Source organism: Cavia porcellus, unplaced genomic scaffold (assembly GCF_034190915.1).
Source record: "Cavia porcellus strain 051 isolate PalLab524CR breed Dunkin Hartley unplaced genomic scaffold, mCavPor4.1 scaffold_30, whole genome shotgun sequence".
In the NCBI taxonomy this organism is placed as follows: Eukaryota; Metazoa; Chordata; class Mammalia; order Rodentia; family Caviidae; genus Cavia; species Cavia porcellus.
The window spans coordinates 17,752,581-17,776,200 of NW_026947513.1; the positions used below are offsets into that span (position 1 = coordinate 17,752,581).

At 36.0% G+C, this 23,620-nt stretch overlaps 1 protein-coding gene across 2 annotated transcripts in view; it reads left to right on the top strand.

Annotated features, from left to right (window-relative positions):
* Nwd2 (NACHT and WD repeat domain containing 2) overlaps nucleotides 1-23,620 on the top strand; it is a 160,161-nt gene that overhangs the window by 39,720 nt on the left and 96,821 nt on the right. The window contains exon 2 of one of the 2 annotated variants that reach the window (XM_063240744.1): nucleotides 21,601-21,689. In XM_063240744.1, coding sequence (XP_063096814.1) covers nucleotides 21,601-21,689 — 89 coding nt within the window. Of the gene's footprint in view, nucleotides 1-21,600; nucleotides 21,690-23,620 lie in introns of those variants that run through there. The other variant, XM_063240745.1, reaches the window with a different exon arrangement.

Consider the following 23,620-nt stretch of genomic DNA (forward strand, 5'->3'; position numbering starts at 1 on the left):
CTGTATAGACAGTTGTTAATTGATGTCACTGTTACTCTCATAATAGTTCATTAGCATTTTTCCTTATGGAAATTTTATATTTTGGAGTACTTTAAACGTATAGAAAATGCACCATCCAAATTTAACAAATGTTTATATATATATACTCTCTCCCTCCTTCCCTACAGAGAGCAGAGCATGAATTTGTATATGATGTAGTTTAGTTTTCAGAAGTTGCCACATTAGCAATGGACTGTGTGTTGGAGATGATTCATTCTACCAGAGCAGGCTGAAGCATGAGTGAAAAAAATCAAAGACGATGATTCTTTCTGCTTTGGAAAGCATGTTAATTCATCACTACTAAAATGATCTCAGCAAAACACGTTGGCATTTTAAGTGGATAACTTCTCCTTCTGGTGCGCAGTGCATTAATCCACTTAATGTCTCTACAGTATTCCCTTCCAGGATAGCTTTAGGCTTGAAATACAGAATGGCCAGCTATCTGCTGGTAAACTCTCTCTCACCACTACCTTTCCATGTTTGGAGGGGACCTTTTGGAATCATGATGAGAATCCACATTCGAAGTGATCTAAATTTTTGTCTGTTTTCTTTAATGTGTCAAAAACACTTTCATTACATACTAGGAATTCTATAAATATTTATTGAGTGTATATTGGAATGACTCGATTGTTAGCTTTTGAATGCTAATGTGCTTGAATCTAAATGAAGCCAATCAACCTTTTTGTTTTTCTCTTTTTCTTTTTTCTTTTTGCTGTGCTTTTAATGAAATTTCCAAACACCCTAGAATACTGAAAGAATTATGCAACAAATACTTATATAGCTCATCATCTAGATTCTACAGTTAACATTTTACATATTTGCTTTATTGTGACTGTTAATCATGATTATCTATTTCATTGGATTAAAAAATACCTGAGGGATTAGTAAAGCACACTTGCGCATATCTCTGAGTAAGTCATGGATGCCAGACCTTGGGTTCTATACATCTGGTGCTTGGCTCCTTCTTTACTGGCTTTCTTCCCATGCTGTGCTTCCCATTGCTATGAACTAAGTAGCTTTGCTCTGCCATGCTCTTCTAGCATGATATTTCTGCCTTGGAAGAAATCTATTTTTGGAAACTCTGAGCCAAATTAGATCTCTCCTCCTTGAAGCTGTGTATGTTGGGTATCATGGCCCAATGATGGTAATGTTGATTTATTATGTTTATCGTTGTCTGTCCCTTTTTGCACACATTTGAAAGCAAATTTTAGTTATCAGTACACTCCACACTTAATATTCCAATGTACATTTCATTAGAGTTCAGTATTTGTGGTTCTCTGTGTGTCTTTTCAGGCAAAATTTATATGCAATCAAATGTGTACATCCTGTGTCAAGTGCCTACATTAGTATAACCCAAAGCTCCATTGTAGAACATTCTGATCACCCTTTTGTACAAGTTCGTTCCCATCTTTACTTCCAGAGACAACCACCATTCAAGTTTTTTCCCAGCATAAATTAATTTTGAGGAAGCAGTTATCTGTGAACCCCTTTCCCCCAGTTGTTATTTGACTTGAACAAGGAAAAGTACCCTGCCTGATGTTCAAGTTAACACTAACGTTTTCCATTTTTGTATCATTATAACTTTCTGGGGGTGTGTTCTAAAGGCTCTTTGCCTTTCTCCCTAATCATCCAATCATCGCCAAAACCTTTTCTCACAATTTCCAGGTAAGCTAAGGATATAGAAGCCCCCAAATGTCTTAATATACAGTTGTCCTTAAAAAGCTGTGTTTACATATCATTTCAAAAATAAATTTAGCTAATATTTATTAAGGGCTATCTGCTAGGTAATGGGCTAGACTCGGGATACCAAGATGAGTAAAATACTATGTATATCTCAATATAAGAGATTGACACATAAAGCATTAACGACTAATCATTTACCATGTTTGAAAATATTGAGCCACATTCTGTGGCTGGCCCTATGTCAGAAATGAAGCTTTGGCTCTAAGCAAGACAGCTTGATTCCTGTCATCAAAATCAGCAGACTAGAGATGAAGACAGTTGCCCTTGTCATTTCTTAGTGAAGCTTCACTAATCAGAAGCTCAGATTCATAGAGTGTCTGTACATAGGTATAATGTACCTAAAAGAAACTTCAGGGATCCTTCCACCATAGGTCTTGTGGCCTTCATTTTGAGAGACCTGAAGTCAGCCCAGGACACACAGCCCACAACAATCACAGGAGGGTGTCATGAGTAGTCAGTTCAGGGTTTTAAAAACCAGTATGGACAAGTTCTTCCTTCCCTGTGTAGCTCTTTATTTTCTTGCATTGTTTAATAATTTATAATAAAAACAATACCTCATTAATTTTTTGAAGTCCAACAACAACCTCCAGTCTTAATCTTGTTAGACTCACAAAAAAATTCTTCCCATGCCATATTTTGTTCATCCCAGAGAGGGTTATATAGGAAAAAAACCCACAGTGATTCAGCTACTGCATTGAATTCCATGCTTTTGGTGATACAATCTCCACTACATTTTTGTAAATTTAATTTTAATTACATCAATCTAGTGGGCTCCAGATATTTACTTTTAGCATAATGGATTTTTAAGGGAAAATGCTCCATGAAAACATTGAGTGCTGAATATTTTATTTGAAGGTAAATGCTAAAAGTATTTTTATAACATTCAATATCAGTAGTTTGGGAGAAAGTAAAGTGAAACTATTTTTAATGGATTAAAAGGAAACCTTCACAGTCTTTAACTGTGAGTAGTATTTAGAAGTTCACACTAATAATAATACTGTATTATTCATAGATGCATTAGTGACAAGATGACTTTACTAAAAATTCTGCTTTGTTTGTTTTGTTTTGCTGTTTTCTTTTGTGTAAACCTGGATTAGTATTCTTTTTATGGATGATTTAACTAACAACTCATTTCTTGGTGGTAAGACTATCCATAACTATCTAGTATTCAAAGTATTTAAACTTAACCTAAAATGTAAAGTCCAGGGATCACCATCATATACCTTTGATATAAATTGCACTTTTGATCCTCTTTCTGCAGTTTATGCCATTTCTTGAAAATATGAGAAATCCTGTCTGAATGAGAGCAGACTCCTCAGATTTAGAAATTCCTCTAGAAGAGCTCTTTGGTGCTCTCAGTATGATCAATAGTGTTAGATTTTATTTTAAGGCTGCTGAAACTAAACTTAATGATCTTCTGGTATTTCTGACGGCCTTGCCTTTAGCACAAATCATAAATTCTCTACTTAGGATGTTCATTCCCTTAGGTGTGCATGACCAACTCAAACTCCCAGATGCTCCAAAGATCCATGCAGGGAACTAAGACCAATGAATCTGCTATGGTTTGATGTCCTCCTGCACCACCACATTCATATGTCGAAACACAGTCACCTACACGAGAACGTTAAGAGGTGGAACTATCGAGAAGTGATGCTGTCACAATTGGTATTCGCAAAGGGAGCAGCTAACTGCTTTGCCCTCTTCTGCCAAGTGATCCTATACTAAGCAGTGCCACCCATGAAGCACAGAATCACCTTTTACCAGACACTGAATCTGTGGGCACCCTGAGCCTAAACTGTCCACCTTCCAGAACTGTGAGAAATAAGTTTCCAATCTCTCTAACATTTTTATTATTTCTAAAATACTCATCTAACATATTTTGTAATAGCAGCCCTAAGAATTTTATCCAGTTCACCTCCATCTCCAGGTTTCCAATACATATCCTGAGGTACATGGAAATCCAAACCATGTTCTCTAAAGTATCTATACCTATTAAACAAATTAAATCTATTTTTTGAGAATTTCAGCAAGTAGTTCATGTCCAGTCAGTTGTCAGTGAGCCAGCACTAGGACTAACAACTTCAATTGTAAACAGAATGGTTTTTCTTTTATCTCCTTCAATTTCCATACAGAGTTAGTTTTTCAAAATCAGTCTTAACCTCAATCTTTTCCAGTAAAAAATAATAATTTTAAAAGCATGTATTCTAGCTGGTGTGGTGGCACATATCTGTAATCCCAGCACACAAGAGGCTGAAGCAGAATTGCCACAAGTTTGAGGCAATCCGGTGCTATATAGTGAGTTCAAGGCCAGCCTGAACTGTATAGTGATATGCTGTCTCAAAAAGAGAAAAATAAATGTACATGCTTTGTGTTACTGTTTTCCCATTGGATGCTGACTGCTGATCTAAGGATAGGGACAGATTCCTCATGTCCTGTGTATCTCCTAAGACATATCTTTTCATATGGCAAGTATGTAATGCATACTTCTTAATACTATGATTCATTCAACATGTCTAAAAAATCAGAACTATGTTGTTCCTGAAAGCAGTTGTTACAGAAATTATTTTAAAACCTGTTGTATCTTAATCAAGAATAATTTTTAAGAACAGTGTCAACTATAATATAATCTTCTAATTCACCAGGTCATTGATAAATATTATGATACATGGATGTTTACCAGTTTGATACTTCATATGTTGCCAAAATGGATTACTTTCTTCTCTAGGGGTATGTAGCACATTATGTTAACACTGCTTAAAGTTCGTCTCTATATTATTTGTATATTTCAAGGTTCTTTTTTAATAACCAGATTGTGGATTCTGTTATTTGGAGAATTGTATTGACAATGTATAATAAAATGAATTTATATGAAGAGCGAATATTTGCTTTTACTGACCATAAAGGACTTAAAGTAATTCCTTTTTTGTGGAATAAGCCTTCATCTGCTGTTATTTTTAGTAGCATTGCAAACCATGTAGTACTGCTTAATACTTAACAATTGTGAAACCTAGGACACCACATTGATTAAAAAAAAATTGAACCTCAGAAAATCAGAGCTTTAACCCTTATTCTTGAGTATTCTAAACGTTCACTTTGTAAACTCATCAAAAGGACAGTTACATGGTTGTAGATAAATGTCAGAATGCAGGTCAGCTACAGGAGCCTCACACACCCTTCATGTTGAGGAAGGATTTCTCTTTGTGGCCAAGTGAGGAAAATGGGAGAGATCACAGCATTGATTCAGGAAGTAAGAACTTCCAAATTTGTTCTGATAGTTTCCAATATGTTCTGAGCTTCCGTGCCATTGGAAGAGCATATGCACAATGGTTCAATGATAAATGTTATTCTCTTAACATTTTTATCTCTGTGCCGCTAATTGACAGTTGTTTTCGGGTTATTTCAGAGAAACCTTTGATACCAAAAGTCACAGACTCATGTGTAATTCCCAAGACTGTGTTTTTATAAGACCCTCATTGTCAAGTCCCCGATTCTTACTCCCTGGCCTGATAAGGCTATGAGCCAATTTGACATTGGAGCAGCTAAAAAGACCCAAGTATCCATTACACCTGTTGCTCATCAGTAAGATTACAACAGTACACTAAGGGTGAAGGTGAAAAACGTTGGCAACAGTGGTCACTTAGGAGCTTTTTGGAAGTGATTGGATCAGGGGGGCTCTGACTTTATTGATGAATTAATTCCATTGATGAACTAATAACTCAACAGGCTTACTAAGAGGTGAGGACTGAGTGAGATGAAGTTGGTCACTAGGGAAATATATATATATATTGAAGGGTATATTTTTTTTCCTATTCCCTTCCTTGCTGGTTTTTTCTTTTCTGATCCCTGGCTGTCATGAGATGAGCAACTTTCTTCCACCACACTTTTGCCATTATGTACATCTTCCTCACCAGTCCAGAAACAGTGGGGCCAGATAACCATGGACTGAATCCATGGACTGAATCCTTGAAAGCATGAGCCAAAATGAGCCTTGTGTCCTTTAAATTGTTAGGCGTGGATACTTTGTTGTGGTGATGGAAAGTTGACACTATTTTAAGGATGGTATCAAATTTGCTTCAGATGCTATACGAAAATCATTTTTAAGATTGAAAAAAGTAAAAAGCAGTAAAACATTAGGCATAGAACAGTTGAACCACATAGGTTTAGAAAGATCATCCAAAGCATTTCCTAGATACTTTGATTTCAGTAAATGATCCTGAATCCCCTATTTGAACACTTCTATGAGTGGCAAATCTCCTAAAAGAACCGAGTTCATCTGAAAAGCTCTTGATAGTAAAGTTTTCCTGTCAATTTAGGTCAAAACTGTCTCATTGAAACTTACGATGTTTCTTCTTAGTTTAGTATATATGTCTTGATAATCTGTTTCAAAATGAAGACACACTCACTGTAACCCATTCCTGATCCATTAGCTTTGATTCTTCCTTTCTTCCTTATAATCACTTAAGCTTCATAAATTCATATTGCTTAGTCTTCAAATTAATCTTCAGACACACAATCTGGCTCTCCTTCTGCTGGGTTCAAATATCTGCTGTGTTACCAACGATTCTCATAACTTCTCCTGTTCTGATTTAGCCTTCATTAACTCCTTGATTTCCAGGTGTTGTTATGGCATTTCTGTAAGATGCCTTCAAATTTATAACATCCTGAGTTAAAAAGTATGCCCATTGGCCATAATCCATTTTGTTTTACTCTGGTTATTTTAATCTGTGACTGAAATATATTTAGCTTTTTATTTAAATAGACTGTATTTTTCAGTCTATTTGTAAATTTGTAAATGGACAAATTTGTCCATTTGCTAAAGTATTTCATAGCAGCAAAATTAGTACTCACAGTGTTTTGGGGGCTCCTCACCAGTACACACAGAGTAACCCGATGCTTACTCCCAGTTGAGGTCAACCAAAGCCATGTTCTGCTTCTTGTTTCAGTTATCATGCTCCAAGCAAGGGTCCTTTTCTCCAAATACTTAATGTCACATTTTGCACATTCTTGTTTTATGGTGATGACTTCACTGTTCTAAATGCCCCTAGTGTGCCAGAGCGCTGTCTAGTGCTCTTTAGGGAAGACTGCGATGTCCTTTAAGGAGAAAGTAAATGTGTGAGATAAATTTTATTTGGACATGAATTATAGTGCTGTTGGCCAATGAATGGTGTGTGTTAAATATATTTCCATTAAAGAGAAACACTGGAAATAAAGTTATACTATTGATTGGTTACTGAAACTGTTGTGAACAGAGGCTCACAGGAGCCTCTCTGTACTTTTTCCCGTGTTTACTAATTCAGTGTTTACAGGAACTTCATTGTCTAATTCATAAGAATCAAACATAATTTCAAACTTACAGAATAGTTGCAAGAATAGTAAGAATTGCCATATACTCTTCACCCAAGTCCCCAAATGTTAGCATTTTATGTTTTATCCTCCATCTTGTGTTTCATAACACATGCATTATAAATAGCCGTAAGGTATAGTATGTATGTATATCTTTGCAATTAAACAACTCACTGTGTATCTCCTAAAAATAACGGTATTCTTTTACATAGGTAAAATATGATTATCAAAATCAGGGAACTATGGTTAATTTAAAATTATCTAGTCTATTAATCTCATTAGAATATAACAGTTGTTCCCATTACTTTCAATTATGTGTTGCATGCAGCTGTCATGTCATGTGTTGCCATTAAAAAGAAGATACAGGTCCTCGGTCTCTTTCTTTGTCAAAATTGATGATTTTAAGAGATGTACAACACTTACTTTTTGTAATTTCTGTGGTATACTTTGATATTTCATGATTAGATTTAGATTACAATTTTTTTCAGGAATATGACAAAAATGATGCTGTATTCTTTTTAGCCATTCATTTCTTAAAAAGAGTCAGATTTTGCTTCTGGTAATGCTAATTGATCACTTTGTTAAGCTGGTTTCTGCCTAGTTTTCCTAATGCCAAGTCTTTGATATCCTCCAGCAAGAGACCCTGAGATACCCCAGTGGTTGATCAATCTTGGTTCTGTTTGCTACTGACGCCAAGAATAGAGCACAACTCGAAGAACTGTGGGGCATCTCTGTATGAGACCATTAGTATTTGATTTAGTGCTATATCTAACTTTTTTAGAGAGAGCTCAAGGAAATGCTTTGTTGTAGATTGAGTGCTATCAGAAAAATGACAATTTCATGATTGCTTATATTAATGATTTTTTATGTGGGAAGGAAAGAAATGGAGTAAAATGCATTTGATAAGATCATACCATTCAAGAAAGGGGGAAGCTTCTAAGGATGTGTGTTTGGATAGTATTATTGTTACTGATTTGTCTAAAAGTGATTATGGAGTAGGCCTGTTCATGTTTCATTCCATCACCATCATAGAATGACCTTGTTGGATTTAACGTTATATGAATTTTTCGTATTCAACAAGAAAGTACCAAATGAGAGCCTAAACCAGCTCCCACTTGACAGTACTTAGACTATTTTTTTCCTTGTTCAATAATTAGTTTCCCCCTTTATAATTAATGTAAACATTCCTATACTGAACTAAGTAATAGACCGTAGATATACAGTAGATGAATAGGCAGATAGTTGATAGTAGATAGTATGTGGATTAACAGGCAAGTGGGCAGGTAAGTGAATAGAAGAAGGTGGATGGATGGGAAAGGATAGAACTCTTCATTACACCAGAAAGAAAGTTGATAGGTAAAAGAAGTTGTAGAAGTAGAAAATTATTTGACAACTACGGTAATTTATTCAGACAAGACTCATCAGTGAAAGGCTAAGAAACAACAGCATATTTATTTAGTCTCAAGCTATTTGCCCACATAATGCCTATCAATTATCAGGAAAAATATTAAGTAAAAAAAATTGATCAATGACAAGATGATGAGATCAGTATTCTCACCCTTTACTGAGAAGACTTACGTGACTTAATCCAGATGAGGTAGATAACATGGATGTTCTCTAAGGTTATTTAGGCTTGTGAACTAGCCCTAAGACTTGAGGTCTTACTGAATCATTCACTTGTCAAATTCAAAGCTCCTCTTAGGAGCCATGTTATCCCTTGCCTTTCTTATATATCTGATCTAGTCAGTTTCCCTTTAAATATCTCTCGTTGGTATGATGGAACTCCCCTTACCTCATATGGATTCCTATCTTTATTTGAAGCAGTTCATCCATTCCAGATTCTCTTTGTTAAATCTGTCATACAAAGTGTTTGCATTTCTTTCTTTCTATAAAATCCCATTTATCATACTCTTCCACTTCATCAAATCCAGACTCGATCTAATTTCTTTTTAGGTCATAGTTTCCCTCAAATATTTTCCAATTTGTGTCCCAAAAATGCCTTGCATCTCGAATGTGCTCTATTTTAATACTCAATAACCTATGCTTTCTAGAAGTATCTCAGTTTTGACTCCAAAATACAAGTCAACTGGAAACATAGTCATTATTATGTTGCATAATCACCACCCTTTTTTCTCTGGATGTTCTCAGCATCTAATTGTTTGGGGGAATTCTTCATTCACACTGTGAAATATAGTTTCCGTGTTTGTATGCAATTCTTTAGATTTCTTCTGCCTGAAATTTGTGGTTTTCCTGAATCTGAAGATTAATATATCAGCATCTATGATTGCTTTCTGTTTTTTTACTAATCTACCCCTCTGGATATACAGTAGATTCTATATTATACCCTGAATATGCCATGGCTCCTATATATTATACTTGTTTCCTAACTCTTATAGCTTTAATTTTTGTCTTCCTGTGATGAATTCTAATAACTTATTTTGCTATACCCGTAGTTTTTTTAATTTTTCATAGGTTGTATTAATTTCTCAAATTTGCTTCATTATTTGTTTTAGTTTCTTTAATTTTGCATTCATATGGCTGTTTTTATTCTTTTAAGCTTTTAATTCCAGCTAAATCCATCGTTTTTACTTCTGTGGGGATTTGATTCAGCTAAGCTTTTTGCTTTACAGCTGATGCTCTTGCTACCTTGTTTCTTTTTATATTTATTGGTGTGTGTATGTGTGCGTGTGCATGTGTATGTGTGCGTGTGTATGTATGTTTGTATACCTTGAAACTTTTAGTTTGCTACAAGTCATGAAGCCATTAACAAAAAGTTACGTTCACAGATGCTGGTGGTCATTACCTCAAGTATTTTAAGATAAATTTAAAATAAAATATAATAACATCTTTAGTATTGGTATATTATAAATCACTAGTTCAAAATAAATCATAAGGCCTGAGGTGGATCAGACCTACAAATACAATGAATGTTCACTGTAAACCTGCAAGTGTCTTGTGACTTGTGATTACAGATATTGTGGAAGTCGTTTCTCATTCTATGTAATGTATATGCTGTAGCTTTATGTTTCGTTGGGGGTGAAGATTTATTTATTCTTACCCTCTCACTGAAGAAACACCTCTTTGAAGTCATTGCCTGTTATAAAGTTTCTCTGTTAAAAAAAATGTTACCATCCTGTTATCATTTAACACAATAACACAGTGATATTTAGATTCCTAGGATCCAATAAAATATAACCAAAACCTGACTCCAGAGATCTTCTGCATTCCAGGATTCTGGCCTTCACTGTGCTGTTGGCTTCTGTGAATTGCTTAGTTTGATTCCAGCTGTGCAACATGTTTCAAAGATAAATTTTAGGGGGCTGAGGATTTAGCTCAGTGGCATAAGCACCTGCCTTGCAAGCAGGCAGTCGTGAGTTCGATCCCTGGTACCGATAAAAAGTTAAAAAAAAAAAAAAAAAAAAAAGATAAATTTTGGATACTTGTCGCCAAATTTTAAATGCTTTGCGCTATTTTTGTGGAGATTGCATTTTATCAATATTAACAAAAACAGAAGTCAACCACTGTTGTCTTTCACAACTTACTTTCCCCTCTAATATATAGTAAAACAGTTGGGTTCTTCCTGGAAATTTTTAAAGTAGTTGGATAAACTGAGGATATGAAATGTAATGAATTTATGGCTTTTCTTTGTTACCCTGACCAGAACCTCCAGCAGAATGGTGAAGTGTGAAGAAAATATTCCCCATCACAGGTGGGAAATGTTCATCTTACACCATCAAGCATGGTGCCAGCTCTAGAGTTCCTGGTAGATGTCCTTTAGCAGCTTTAAGAAGTTCTTTATTATTCTTTCTTGCAGCATTATTTTTTTCTGAATAGCATTATATTTTATCAGATTTTTCTACGTTTATCAAATGATATGAGTACGTTCTTTAATATTATAGATTATATTCATTGATTTTCAAATGTTTTCAAACCTTGCATTCTTGTAGTAAGTCCCATGTGGTTACAATGTGTATGATCTGATCTCAGTTTATTAATGTTTTGTTAAGAAAATTTGACAGCTATATTCACGAGGATATATTGGTCTGTCCTCTTGTTTTGTTTTGTTTTCCCTTTGATACCTTTGTCTGGCCTCAGGTTTAGCGTAATAGTGACTTACAGAAAAAAGTGAGTAGTAGTCTATTTTCTGAAAAAAATTTTAAAGGATTCTTTCTTTGTTTATATAATTTCCAGTTCACTTTCTGCACCTCATATTTTCTTTATGAGACTTTTAATTTTTAACTTGTTACAGATATGTTCATAGTTTCTTTTCTTGTGAGTCATCTGTAGTAATGTATGTGTTTCTAGGAATTTATTGCATGTAAATTATCTAATTTGTTAGAAATAGTTATTGTTCAAAGTAAAACCTTACAATTTTTTAACTTCTCCCACATCGGTAGTTACAGCTTCTTTTCATGAACTTGATACCTTTTTGGCACCTTCTTTACTTGATGAGCCTAACTGACAGCTTATAATTTTACTATGCTTTCAAAGAGATAACGTCCAGCATTGATTTTTATTTTTCTTTCTTCAATTATATTGATTTGCACTCATCCTTATTTTGTTCCTCAGTGTGCTTTGAGTTCAGTTTGCTTTTATGCTCTTAGTTTCTTAAAGGAGATTCATAGATTTTAGACTACTATGGGTGTTTAAGATACATTTTTAATTTCTAACTACGGCTTAGCTTCATTCCATAGTCATTGACATGTGTTTCATTTCAGTCCATTCAAAACATTTACTTTTGCACATTTTTCATTGATGTACAGATAAAAACTCTAAGTACTTAGAAGTATATTAGCATGTTAGTGTTTTACAACTATCCTGTTCAATTTCAAATATCTGGCTATTTTCAAATTCTCTCACAGTTGGAGATCGTACTTGTTACGTTTTAATCATTTTAAATCAGGAGACTTGTTTGTTGTCTAGCCCACAATCTACAATGGGAAATGTTCCACAAGCACTAGAAAAAATGTGAGTTCTGCCATATATATATAAAACTTTGGGATCTTGCTGTTGCCAGGCAGGTGCTGTGCTGCTGAGCTATATCCCTGGCTGAATGGACTTTTTTTCTTTTTTTTTTATTTAAAGAGAAAAGAAAAAAAAGTGAAAGGGTACAAGTTATACAGATTTACAGAAGAAAAAAATGAACAGTAGGAAATCACTAGTTAATGGATTACATATTGCCATCTTAAAAATAATTGTTCAAGTCACAAAATTAAAGCTTGTAGAGTGGACATTCCAACAATGATACTGCAAACAGTTCTGTTCAATGATCCAATAAAATTCTGTGATATCATTTTCTATCTTATACACTTAAATATACATGCAGTTATATAGTTTAGAGCACTTTCTTTTCCTCTCTTTTGTACAATGACTATTACACATTTTGGGTTTCATTGCTCCCACGGTTCTTATTGCTTTTTTGGAAGAGAGTAAAACCAAATGAGACATAACAGGACAGAATCGGTCAAGTCAAAAGGGTGGACATAATAGATAATATAAAAACATAATACAAGGTGATCAACAATGGTTACCATAATGCCTCCCGCTATACCAAGTCAAATTATTTCATAAATGTCAGGGAAATTGTTCTTCGAGTTTTCTGTATACTTGTGGAGTTCTCTTTCATTTTTCATAAGTTATTATGAATAGGCTATTGCAGTTACCAAGGTGCTGTTGCTGTATTTATTTCTCCATTTAATTTCACCAACTTCTGCATCATGTATCATAGAGGTTTATGGATGTGTATACATTGTAATAGTTATCCGATAGGTCTTTTCTTTTTTCTCTAGAAGTACTCCTTAAAGCCTGTTTTGTGTGACAGTTATCATATACAATCCGCTTTTGGTTATGTGTGTTGCATCTTTTTCTACACATTTTCCTTTAAACCTATCTTTTTTTTAACATAAGGTGTATCTCTTATAGACAGCGTGTCTCTTATAGACAGTGTGTCTCTTATAGACAGTGTATCATTGCACACTGTACTAATCTGCTTTCCATTGCTGTAACAAAGTATCCAGGCAGTTAGCCTCTAAAGAGAAAATGGTTATTTGATTCACAGTTTCAGACATTCTAATCCTTTGAGTGGTTTCCTGCTTTGGACCTCTGTGAAGCAGTGCATCCTGGGAGGAGTACACAGCAGAGCAAACTGCTCATATTTAGAGCCAGGAAAATGCGAGGCCGGGCAGGATCCTACATACCCTTTCAAAAAGCACACCCTCAGTGACTGAAGACTTTCCACCAGGTTTTGCCCCTTAATGTTTCCACTACCTTTTAGTAGCTCCATTGGCTGGACATCAAGCCTTCAGTACATGGGCCTCCAGAGAGCATTTATCAAAAACGACAGTGATTTATGCAATCCTTTTGTGTTTGTATTAGTATCTACATTGGTATCTGTCATTTTCTTTGTGCTTGAAATTATGTGGTATATTCTGCAATGTAGATATGCAAGTAACAACTCCTCTGTCTTTAAATCTAGTAATTCATTTCTTAAGCCTTTTCTAAAAAATAAATCTGGTGAACATAGAAATATTGGCTGACTTTTTTCAGTACTTGGACTGTGATATTCCTTTATCTTCTGCCTCCACTCCTTTTTTGTTGAGAAAGTACCCATGAGGTGTGTTGTTATTCCCGTTTGCTAAATCATTCTTCTCTTGATCTTGGCTTTAATAGTTTGTCCAAAACATGTCCCAATAAAGGTCTTTTCATATTTATCCTACTTGTGTTGTTTTTAAATTCTTACATATATAAACCAATATAATCCTTTAAATTATAACAGTTTAGTAATTGTTTTTTTCAATTTTTCTTACATTTTTTATTTTTTTTCTCCTTTAGGGACTTTTTACGCGCACACATGCGTACATGTGTCAGTGTAGTTGCTGTTGATTCACAAGTGTTTGGGGAATCTGCTCGATCTCCTTCATTCTTTAAACATAGCCAACTTAACTTCTTTGATTTTGTTTGTAGATGATTTTCCAAAATATGATCCTACTCTGAGACAATTTCCATAGCCTAGGATCAGTCAATGATAGCCAGAATTTCTTCTCAAATATCTCAAGGAAGTAAGGTTTCCATTCTCTGTCTGTGGATCTGTGAGACTTCGCTAATATAGTGAAAGCTTTGCCAGAGTTGAAATCTTTTCCAAACTTTACTTTCAACCAGGATTTCTCAAGATTCCAGATTCCCATGTAAATGGTCTAATGTCAGGTTCTTGTCTCTCTCACGAGTGTGTAACCTTTCATAAGGTTACATCAGCCAGGAATTTGCAGCCAGTGTTCTCCTTGGCTGTTTATCTCCTTAATCTTCTGGGTAAATTTGAATGGAAGCCACAGGCAAGCTGAGTCCTGGTGCTTACCCACTTGTCTATGTCTTGAGTTCACTCCTCGACTAAAGGAATTCTTCTAAGGAATTCTTGAAGTCCCAATCACATAAACCTTGCCTAACAATGAAGTAACTTTTAGGGTAGTATCAATAGTTAGTACATTGCGTATGATCTACATAATAGTCATTTAGAGCACAAGATACAGGCATGCAATATTGTCTAAACAAAATTGGCACAGGCTTTTCAGTGACCTAGAGGAAAGTAGATGTAGTACTATCTTACTATCTTGTGTGTGTATATATGTTTTTTCTTTCCCCTTCCTCCCTTTCCCTTCTCCCCCATCACAGTTCTTTTATTTTTAAGCGAAGAAGAAGAAAAATAGTAATAAACCAAGGTTCACAGATTGTTTTTCCCCAAGCAGGGGTCAGGGAGAAGTGAAGGGATTTTGGGTTAAAGGAAGACTGGAAAAGCCCCCAAGTAAGCATTCCATAGACTCCCATTACTCTTCCCCACAGTTCAGATATTTTTCAAGAATCATCCCTTCTCAATTTTTCTTATGCCTTTCCTCTTTGGTTAATCTAAAGAACATTAAAGTGATTATTTAACAATATTATAAAGTTGATTATTGTTTATCGGAAAGACGTCTGTCGTTTTCTCAACTTCTTGACAAAACACCTACAAGTAACAGGGAGACATTTATTTTAGCTCCCGTTTTCAGTCCTTAGTCTGCTGGCTTTAAGGCACTGTGGAAGGCTCTGGCAGAGGAAAGCTGCACACCTCAGGTTGGCTACAAAGTAGAGAGTAAAGGGAAGAGCTGGGAAGAGTGATGTACCCTTCCCAATAATGTCTCCAGAGACCCAGCGCTGCCAGCAGACAGACTGCCTAATAGCACATTCAGTGGTGGAGTCATGATCTAATTACATTCCACACACATGAGAACTTTAGGGGACATTTTCGTTCTAAACTATTAACAGAAAAGGAACCACTAAGTGCTCACAACACTCCCACCTAGTATTTTGTAACTAGATTCACATGTGAATATTAATGTTACAACATAGTCAGCTATTACTTGAAAATGACATTGGGATGTGAATTATGTTAACTTTCTGGAGGCATTTTTTAAGTTTTGGTTTAATTAATGTTTTAACTATAATAGCATGTATTTGTTCACTCATTTATGAAGTACTAATTATGTACTAGACTCTGCATTAATTTCTGTGATGTAAATATGTATGAGAAAGTCTGCTTCCCATGAATTCGCAGTATAAGGGAAAAAACAAGCGTGAAATAATTATCATAGTAAGTTACATCTGTGTTACTCATTTTCCTTGTCACTGAGACAAAATACTGGAGACCTACAACTAAACAGCAGACAGGTTTCTTTTGGCTCCTGTTTTTTGGAGGTTTTAGTCTTTGAATGTTCAGATGCTCCAGGCAAAAGTGACATGGTGAAAGGGTCTGGTAGAGGAAATCTGCTCAACTCAGTACAGCCAGGAAGCAGGACACGTCTTGCCAGGATCATCCTCAGTTACCTGTTTGTTCCAACCAGACCCTTCCTCCAAACGTAACACTTATTTATAAACTCATCTGTGAACTAATCCACAGATGAGTGTGGAGCCCCATAATCCACTCACCTTCCACAAGCACCCCTCTCAGCATATGAGGGTTTGTAGGGAGTGTAGATATGAACCATAACAACAATAGATAAGATGTTACACAGGGTGGACGTAGTATTGTGTGGTGACCTAGAATGGCCTGCCTGTCCCTAGCAAGGATTCACAAAACATACTGCTTATAATCGCAGCAGAGAGCATAGGAGTCAGCAAGTCAAAGGAGGTGTAGTAGATAAGAGGCTCTGAGTATGGAAAGCAACGAAGATAAAGCTTAGGATCAAGTGTCATCTTTTAAGACTCAAACTTCAGAAGACACATGGCAGAGAGCAGTAGAAGGTGAAATCTCATTGAAGGTATTTACAACTGCTGATCATTCTGGCCTTTATCATCTGGACCACCAGAGGCTAGGCAAGGTCTTTAATGATTAAATTAGTTTTTTGATTTTAGTTTGTTTTAGAATTTATTGTTGGCAGCTCTGTAGTCTCCCCCACTGTGATCCTGAAGAAACAGTAACAAGTAAAACGGGACTTCAACTTCTTCAAATTGAGGTGAATGTCCAAACTGGCTGATCAGATTCAAAAGATGTTTAAGACATAAAATTGACAAAATCACTGATGCTAAGATAAGAAGTGTGGCTCACTAGATACCAAGGGTTTATCAGATGACCATGGAGAGGAACCCTTTCAGGAAGCTGACCAATGCAAAATTAACCTAAATAACCAAAAAACCCAGATAGTTGTCCCCGTGAATCACTAGCTGAGTAGCTGTGGAAGGAGAAAAAAATCCATCCAAGAGCAAATGTACAGAAACCTAGGAGATCAGACTAGAACAGCAGTCTTAGCAGAATATGTGTGGTATATCTTAAGTGGATTTTCTGCACTGCTGACAGGATTGGAAAAGTTGTTTAATCTTAACATCCATGGCATTAAATTTGGGTGAGGCAAGAGCTGTATCAGATTCCTATCTAGCATGGTCATTTTGGCATGCTTTTGTTGTTAATAAATACTTGGAATTAGTCTAAACCCTTCTCAGTGTAAAATCAAAATGTTTCAAGAATAATGCTTTTGATGAATAATTCTCACCAACTAATGTACTTCCTGAGATCAGTTCAGAATTTGCACAGAGACCTTTATTAGCTGCAGAATCACTAAGGAATCATTTAGACAGCAACTCTTGAAAAACCTAAGTGTGCAGACAAAGTGTTAATGCACCTTTCAAAGCACTGAGGAGCTGGGCAAACTCACATGAATATAATGATGATGTATATAAAAACTAAATGATGACGCAATGTTTCTGCTCTGCACTTGAAGAGGTTCTTTTTTTGTGCATGAGAATTTATGAGCGAATCTTTCCAGTCCATGACATTCAAATGCTTTAATTGCCAACCATCTGGATTTGCTGTTGGTATGAATCAGGATTTTCTTATTTAATGAAGCTAGCTTATCTGTCACCCATCATAATTAATCCATCCTATCCTAATTACATTTCCATTTCCAGAGCCCATCATCATATATTAATACAAATATAGGAAAATCTGAGTCATTTGTATAAGAGCACAGAAGGCTATCAGATAGGTTTGTGTGCTTCCTTCACATATTTAGAAAGGTTCAAAATAACTTGGTAAAAATGCATTCATAGTCTGCCAGAGAACCAGAGACCAAAAAGAAATCAACATTTCAGTTCATTCATTACCTCATGACACCACATTCTCAACCCTGCCATTTATTTTGCAGAATTCTGTAGTCTTGCTTTTAAAACTGTCCAATGACTAATTGTAATATAAGCAGCCTTTCTGATCCTGGAGATAATTGCGATGTAGCATTATCCACCAGCTCACTTTTATTACAGGTTACACGTGACTTTTTCATTCCCTCATTAACTGGGCATGACTTTCATCATTGGTAAGGTAGCAGTGAATGAGGAAAAAGAAGGTACTGACTCCCTTTAGCTCACATTTCCGTGGAGGAGACGGTAAATAAATCACAGTAATGATAAGTAGGTGTGCAAAAGTTAGAAAAAGGAAGTGGACAGTGGCTTGGTGGCTCCTATAGACAGCGCTCAGATATGGTCTTGGATTAAAGCTGCCACTCATTTGAAGAGAGACTCTCTGAGAAGATCTTAGGACTTAACATTCCAGGAAGAGACAGTGGAACAAAGGCCCATGAGTGGAGTGCAGTCCAGGAAGCACCTTGAACCTGGTATTGATGGGATAACACGAACAAGGATAGAATGGAAGATGAGCTTGGATAGTGGGAGAACATTCCATGAAAGGAGTATGAATGTCATGTATCATCCCATGAAAAGCTGTTTGAAAGAAGGTAGTGGTGTGCTGTGGCTTGCATTTTGAAAAGATCTGTCTGGATGCTTTCTGTTGAATGAATTCAGGGAGTCGAGGAGGAAAGCAGGGGCAGAGCCCAGATGAGAGGGGAGTTTGGCTCATATCCAGTAACAAAGGTGCCTTGGTTACTTTCTTTCTCATCACTGAGACAAAATACTTGACACCCAAAATGGAAGAAGGAAAGGTCTATTTCTTACAGGTTGAAGGTTTTAGTCCATATTCATTTGGTTCCAAGTGGCAAGGTGGCATAGCAAGCCAGCCATTCTTGGCTGGCTGTAAACAGGAAGGCTGTAGGGGCAGGAGAGAGAGAGTGAGACACAACCTTTTGTAGGCTGGCTCCCCCTCTGGGTGGGTGTAGCATTCCTACCAATCCGAGAACTGAAAACAAACCAATCACAAACGCTAGATTTGGTCACATCTATGATTGCATGAGGCTGGCAGGGGCCATCCTAAACATAAACCATAACAAAAAGTGAGAGAGGAAGATTAACTCAGGCTTTGTACAGAGTGAGAGAAAAAAATTTACTGGCTATTATAGAATGCATCATAGCAAGAGAAGAATTCTCAGGTCTTTTTTATTTTCATGTTTGTTTTGTTCTGCTTTTTTGTGACAGTAGTGATTGAACCTAGCAGGCCCTAGTACATTTTAGGCAGGTGCTCTAAATTGAGTTACGTCCTATTTCTAACTCAGTTTTTATAATTTCAGCCTCAGGACACACATGGACTTATTGTACCAATTGTTTTCAATGATTGACTGAGCAGCTGCATATTTCTATGGATGAGCATTTCGAATCTGAGTTCTCCAACTTTGTTCATAGGACCTAGGACAAGTTTTCTTCTGTTTCCTTTTAATTAAATAATTTTACCTACTTTCAAGGTTGTCATCAGACATGAATTAAGAAAATACACATAGATGTTCTTAAAAGAGTACCAGGCTATAGAAAGCACCAAGTAAATGTCATTAATTGGGCACTATATTTCTATTTTTTCCATACTGTATTATCTTTTTATTATTGTACCTCAGAAATTAGTAACCAGTACTAAGAATTACAATAACAGATTTTTAATTAATTTTTTTATTTTAAAAACAGGATAAAAATGATACAGAATTTCAAAGAAAAGAAACAGGAAATGAACATTAGTTAATATATTACATATTGTTATTTTGAAAGTAGTTGTTCAATTTCAAGATTTAAGCATAAAAATGATAATCAGGCAATGAAAATACAATTGTTCATTTTGATGAACAGAGACTAGCAGGATAATTATCTATCCTGTACATATTTATACACATATGTGTATGTATGTGTGTGTGTGTATATATATAATCTTTTCTTGTCTTGTCTCTTTTCTCCTATCCCACTTGTTATTTCCTTTTGAGCACTTTCTTTCCCTTTCATTGCCACAATATCTTTTTCCTTTTTTTTTTTTTTTTTTTTTTTGTCGGTACCGGGGATCGAACTCACGACTGCCTGCTTGCAAGGCAGGTGCTTATGCCGCTGAGCTAAATCCCCCATTGCCACAATATCTACTGCACATTTTGTATCTTATTTACTCTAACTGTATTGTCACCCCAGTGTAGTTAAAAATTTTTTAAAGAAACAAATTCCTGATTCTTATGTCACTCCATAATTTTTCATGTATCAGATACTAGTTTTTTTGAATTTTATAGCACTAATCCTTATTTAATATATTTCCACTTTCCATAAACAGTAATATCTTTAAATGATTTTTGTTACAAGGTTTTAAAAATCTGCTAAGATCTTTCATAAAGGTTGATTGACTGTCATCAGCTTTATTGTGAAGTTAAAGTTTTCAGTTTTTAAAATGGGGCAAAGAAGGATGGACATCTGATCCCAAGGCTACATGAATTTTGTGTATCTTGATACGCTGCCTCTGGCCATGCCATGACACTCCAGAGCCGTGCTCGGCTTCCTGCTGCTTCCCCTATGGGCTCAGATCCCATTGGATCTAAGGTCAGGAAAGACCTCCTAAGGTCACAGTGTAGTTTGAAGACTTTGGGCTCCTCTAACTGTCATTTGCATGTAAACTCTGGTTTCTGCCCCTCTGCCAGGCTGTCAGCTACATTTCAGACTCTCATGAGTAATTATTTGCTTCTCAAAATAGGCTTGAGAACAGTAGAAAAGTAGAGTAGGTCACCACAGCATATGGCCAAGTTTTCATAGACAGATGTGCTTGAGAATAACAAGGAAATTCTTTTAAATTGTTATTTCCATTATAAATATGGTATGCTGTAGCTGGGATTGAATTGCATTTAGCAGAGGATATTTTTCAGAGACACATTAACCTAATTTTTTAAAACAATATTTCTCGTGTTTTGCTGAAGTTCTTGGGCAAGGAACAGCTTCAGTTGGGTCCAAGAATCTTAGAGTGTCATCATTGATACAAGAGAATCTTGTCATTCAGCACAGGAAGACTTGGAATGCCTTTCTGTGCAATATGTTCAAGATTAAGAACATGGGTGTTAATTTTGTGATTGTTCTGGTTTCAGGTTCTCTGTTTCTTCTTGTGTTGTTTAATAATGGTAGAAAAATATTTTATTTTAGAAATTTTACATGGTGTGGCAAGTATCACGTAGTTCCCTTCTCTGATTAAGCATGAAATCCGTAAGCTCAAATTTGGAGGTGTTACTGTATTAAACCATTGACCCACTGAATCTACAGAGGGTCAAAGCTGCAGTTTCCTAATGTTGGCTTACACAATATGTCTGCTCTGATTGCTTGGATGCTATTGTGAGTTTTGTAAAAAAAAAAAAAAAAAAAAAAGAACTGCATTATTTCTAAATACTCTAGAAAATAATGATATAGAAGCTGGATGTTTTTTGTCAGTAACTAAGTCAATCAACATGTGTATGTTGAAACTTTTATGCTGAGCCAAAACATCTGCTAGCCTTATGCTGTGTCTTTAGACCTCCAAAGACAAGCTGCTCACAACTGTTTAAGACATTGATGGGAACCCCCGTGTGGATACAAGAATCCACATTGAGTCCACAGTCCCAATGGCACACAAAACTGACTGTTGGGGTCTTGTTCATCCTGGGGGTTCATTGTGTGTGCCAGGTGTGTAGATTTCTGTGGAATTATTCCAGCGGCCAAACTACCGCTTGATTAATATTTAAGTATTCATCTTTTTGAGAAATATCTATGTGGGTAATACTTTCTATATGTTTGCCTTTTCTGTTCTAGATACAGGAGCAGAAAGACAGGCACTACGAGAAAATGTGTATCCTAAACTGAGAGAATTCTGCAGAGAAAACTATGGACTGGAATTTCAGGTAACTCTAATGCTAATCTTATTTTTAATTATGTAAGCTGAATAAGTAGTCACAACTTGGTTGTTATAGAAGATAAGTTTTGGGGCTGGGGATTTAGCTCAGCGGCATAATCGCTTGTCTTGCAAGTGTATGGTCGTAAGTTCAATCCCCAGTACAAAAAAAAAGATAAGTTTTAAACCCTAAAAATAGTTCATTTCTTTAGGCATCAATAAGAAAAAACACTAGAAAACTGAAATAAAATAGTCATTGTTGTTTTATACTTTCATGCTATGTTTCTTGAACCTATCAATATTTCCTTATCTTTGTCTTAAAACCGTATTTAATTTATTTTTTGATAGTTTCTATTTTAAGAGAGACTTTAAGGTGTGGACTTTAGGAATGTTTTGCATCTAAAATCAAGACTCCCTTTTCAAAGTGTTCCTTTCAGCAGCCTGGCAAGTCCTGACCTTCTGTTTTCATTCACTTTATAGAATATCCCTTTTCCTGAACATTTCAGGATTTCAGTACTTACCAAGAAGTCATCATGCATTCGTTTGTGTAAGCACCTATCAGCCTTTCAAAGACAGTTAACTGCACACATCATTATTAAAGTTCATGAATTCTGGCATTTTTATGCATGGTTGATTTTACCTCCTGATATGAAAGTACTTGAAAACATTGGGTATGTCTTGTACATCCAAAACTTGAAAAAGTAAATGGCTGTGTAACAGATAACATTTACTCAGAATTGTTTGGCATTATTTACAATGAAATTTTTGGCTGTTGGGTAACCTTTCAAAGACGTTCACCTTGTCACGTGATGAATATGCAGAAGAGATTTAAGTGCAAGACTAGACAATGCGCCTTTGTTAGTGGAAATCTCACTCTCCATTTGTTGTCTCCTGGGATAAATATTTTATCTTGCTGTACCTCATCATGTCTTTTAATGTGATGCATAAAGCAGTAGTTTCTAAAGGGCTTCAATCTCAACACACAGTGTTGGTCAGTAGCAGGCCACTAAAAGACATATATTGAGTAGTTACCCATAAGCCACAATTTATTTGATCAGTTGTGAACTTAAATTAAATTCCTTGTCATGAATTCAACACTACCTTCTCTGAGGAATCCGGTTCTACTGATAACAGGATTCTAGTTGTTACAAAGGTTCCAGTCTCTCAAGATTCCCAAAGACCTAGCTCTCCTTGAGGACACAGCTACCAAGGGGAAGAAATACATTTAAGCATGTTAATCCCATGCTTCAGTTTGTTTTGTTTGTGTCATTTTTATCTGGAGAGGAGGAAGTTGTTGAGCTACAGAGCAGCCTCCCTAAAACGTGGTATTGACTAGAATTAGCTGAGGTGATAGAAAAGAAAAATATCTTTTAGTAAAGGCAGACAACTGTAAAAAAAACTGCAGAAGGCAAAGCTGATAAAATAAGTGGGGGTAAGAATTGTTCCAGACAGGTACAGTGGGGACTCAGTGAGGTGCTGGACAGCTGTGGCAATGGCAGGGGGCACAGAAGGTGTGGAACTGAGTCCCAGAGTGACTTAACCTGCTCATCTTTCAATGCACTGTCTAAGCCAGGGTTGGTAACAGCTAACATGTCTGGGATGGTGTTCAGAGAATATGCAGAATTGTATTTGCTTACCAGCTGTAAGTTTAACAGGCGCATAAATATATATCTGAGTCCTCTCAGCAATGTACATTTTAGTGTAGTCTTTATTGTAGGTTAATTATAGAGCTTCTCCCTAAGGATATGTTTTCCAGAAAAATAGTTCTCTTTCCTCAAGTGCAACAAAGTGTGGTGCCAAAAGCTTCCTGGGAAGCCACAGTATTCCAGATTCCATCTCTGGCTGTGCATTGAACCCAAGAGAAATAAATTTCTGAGGTTCTCAATATACCAATCTATTTCATGCCTGCTCGCCTTGGCTTATGCTGTGCTCTCCATCAGC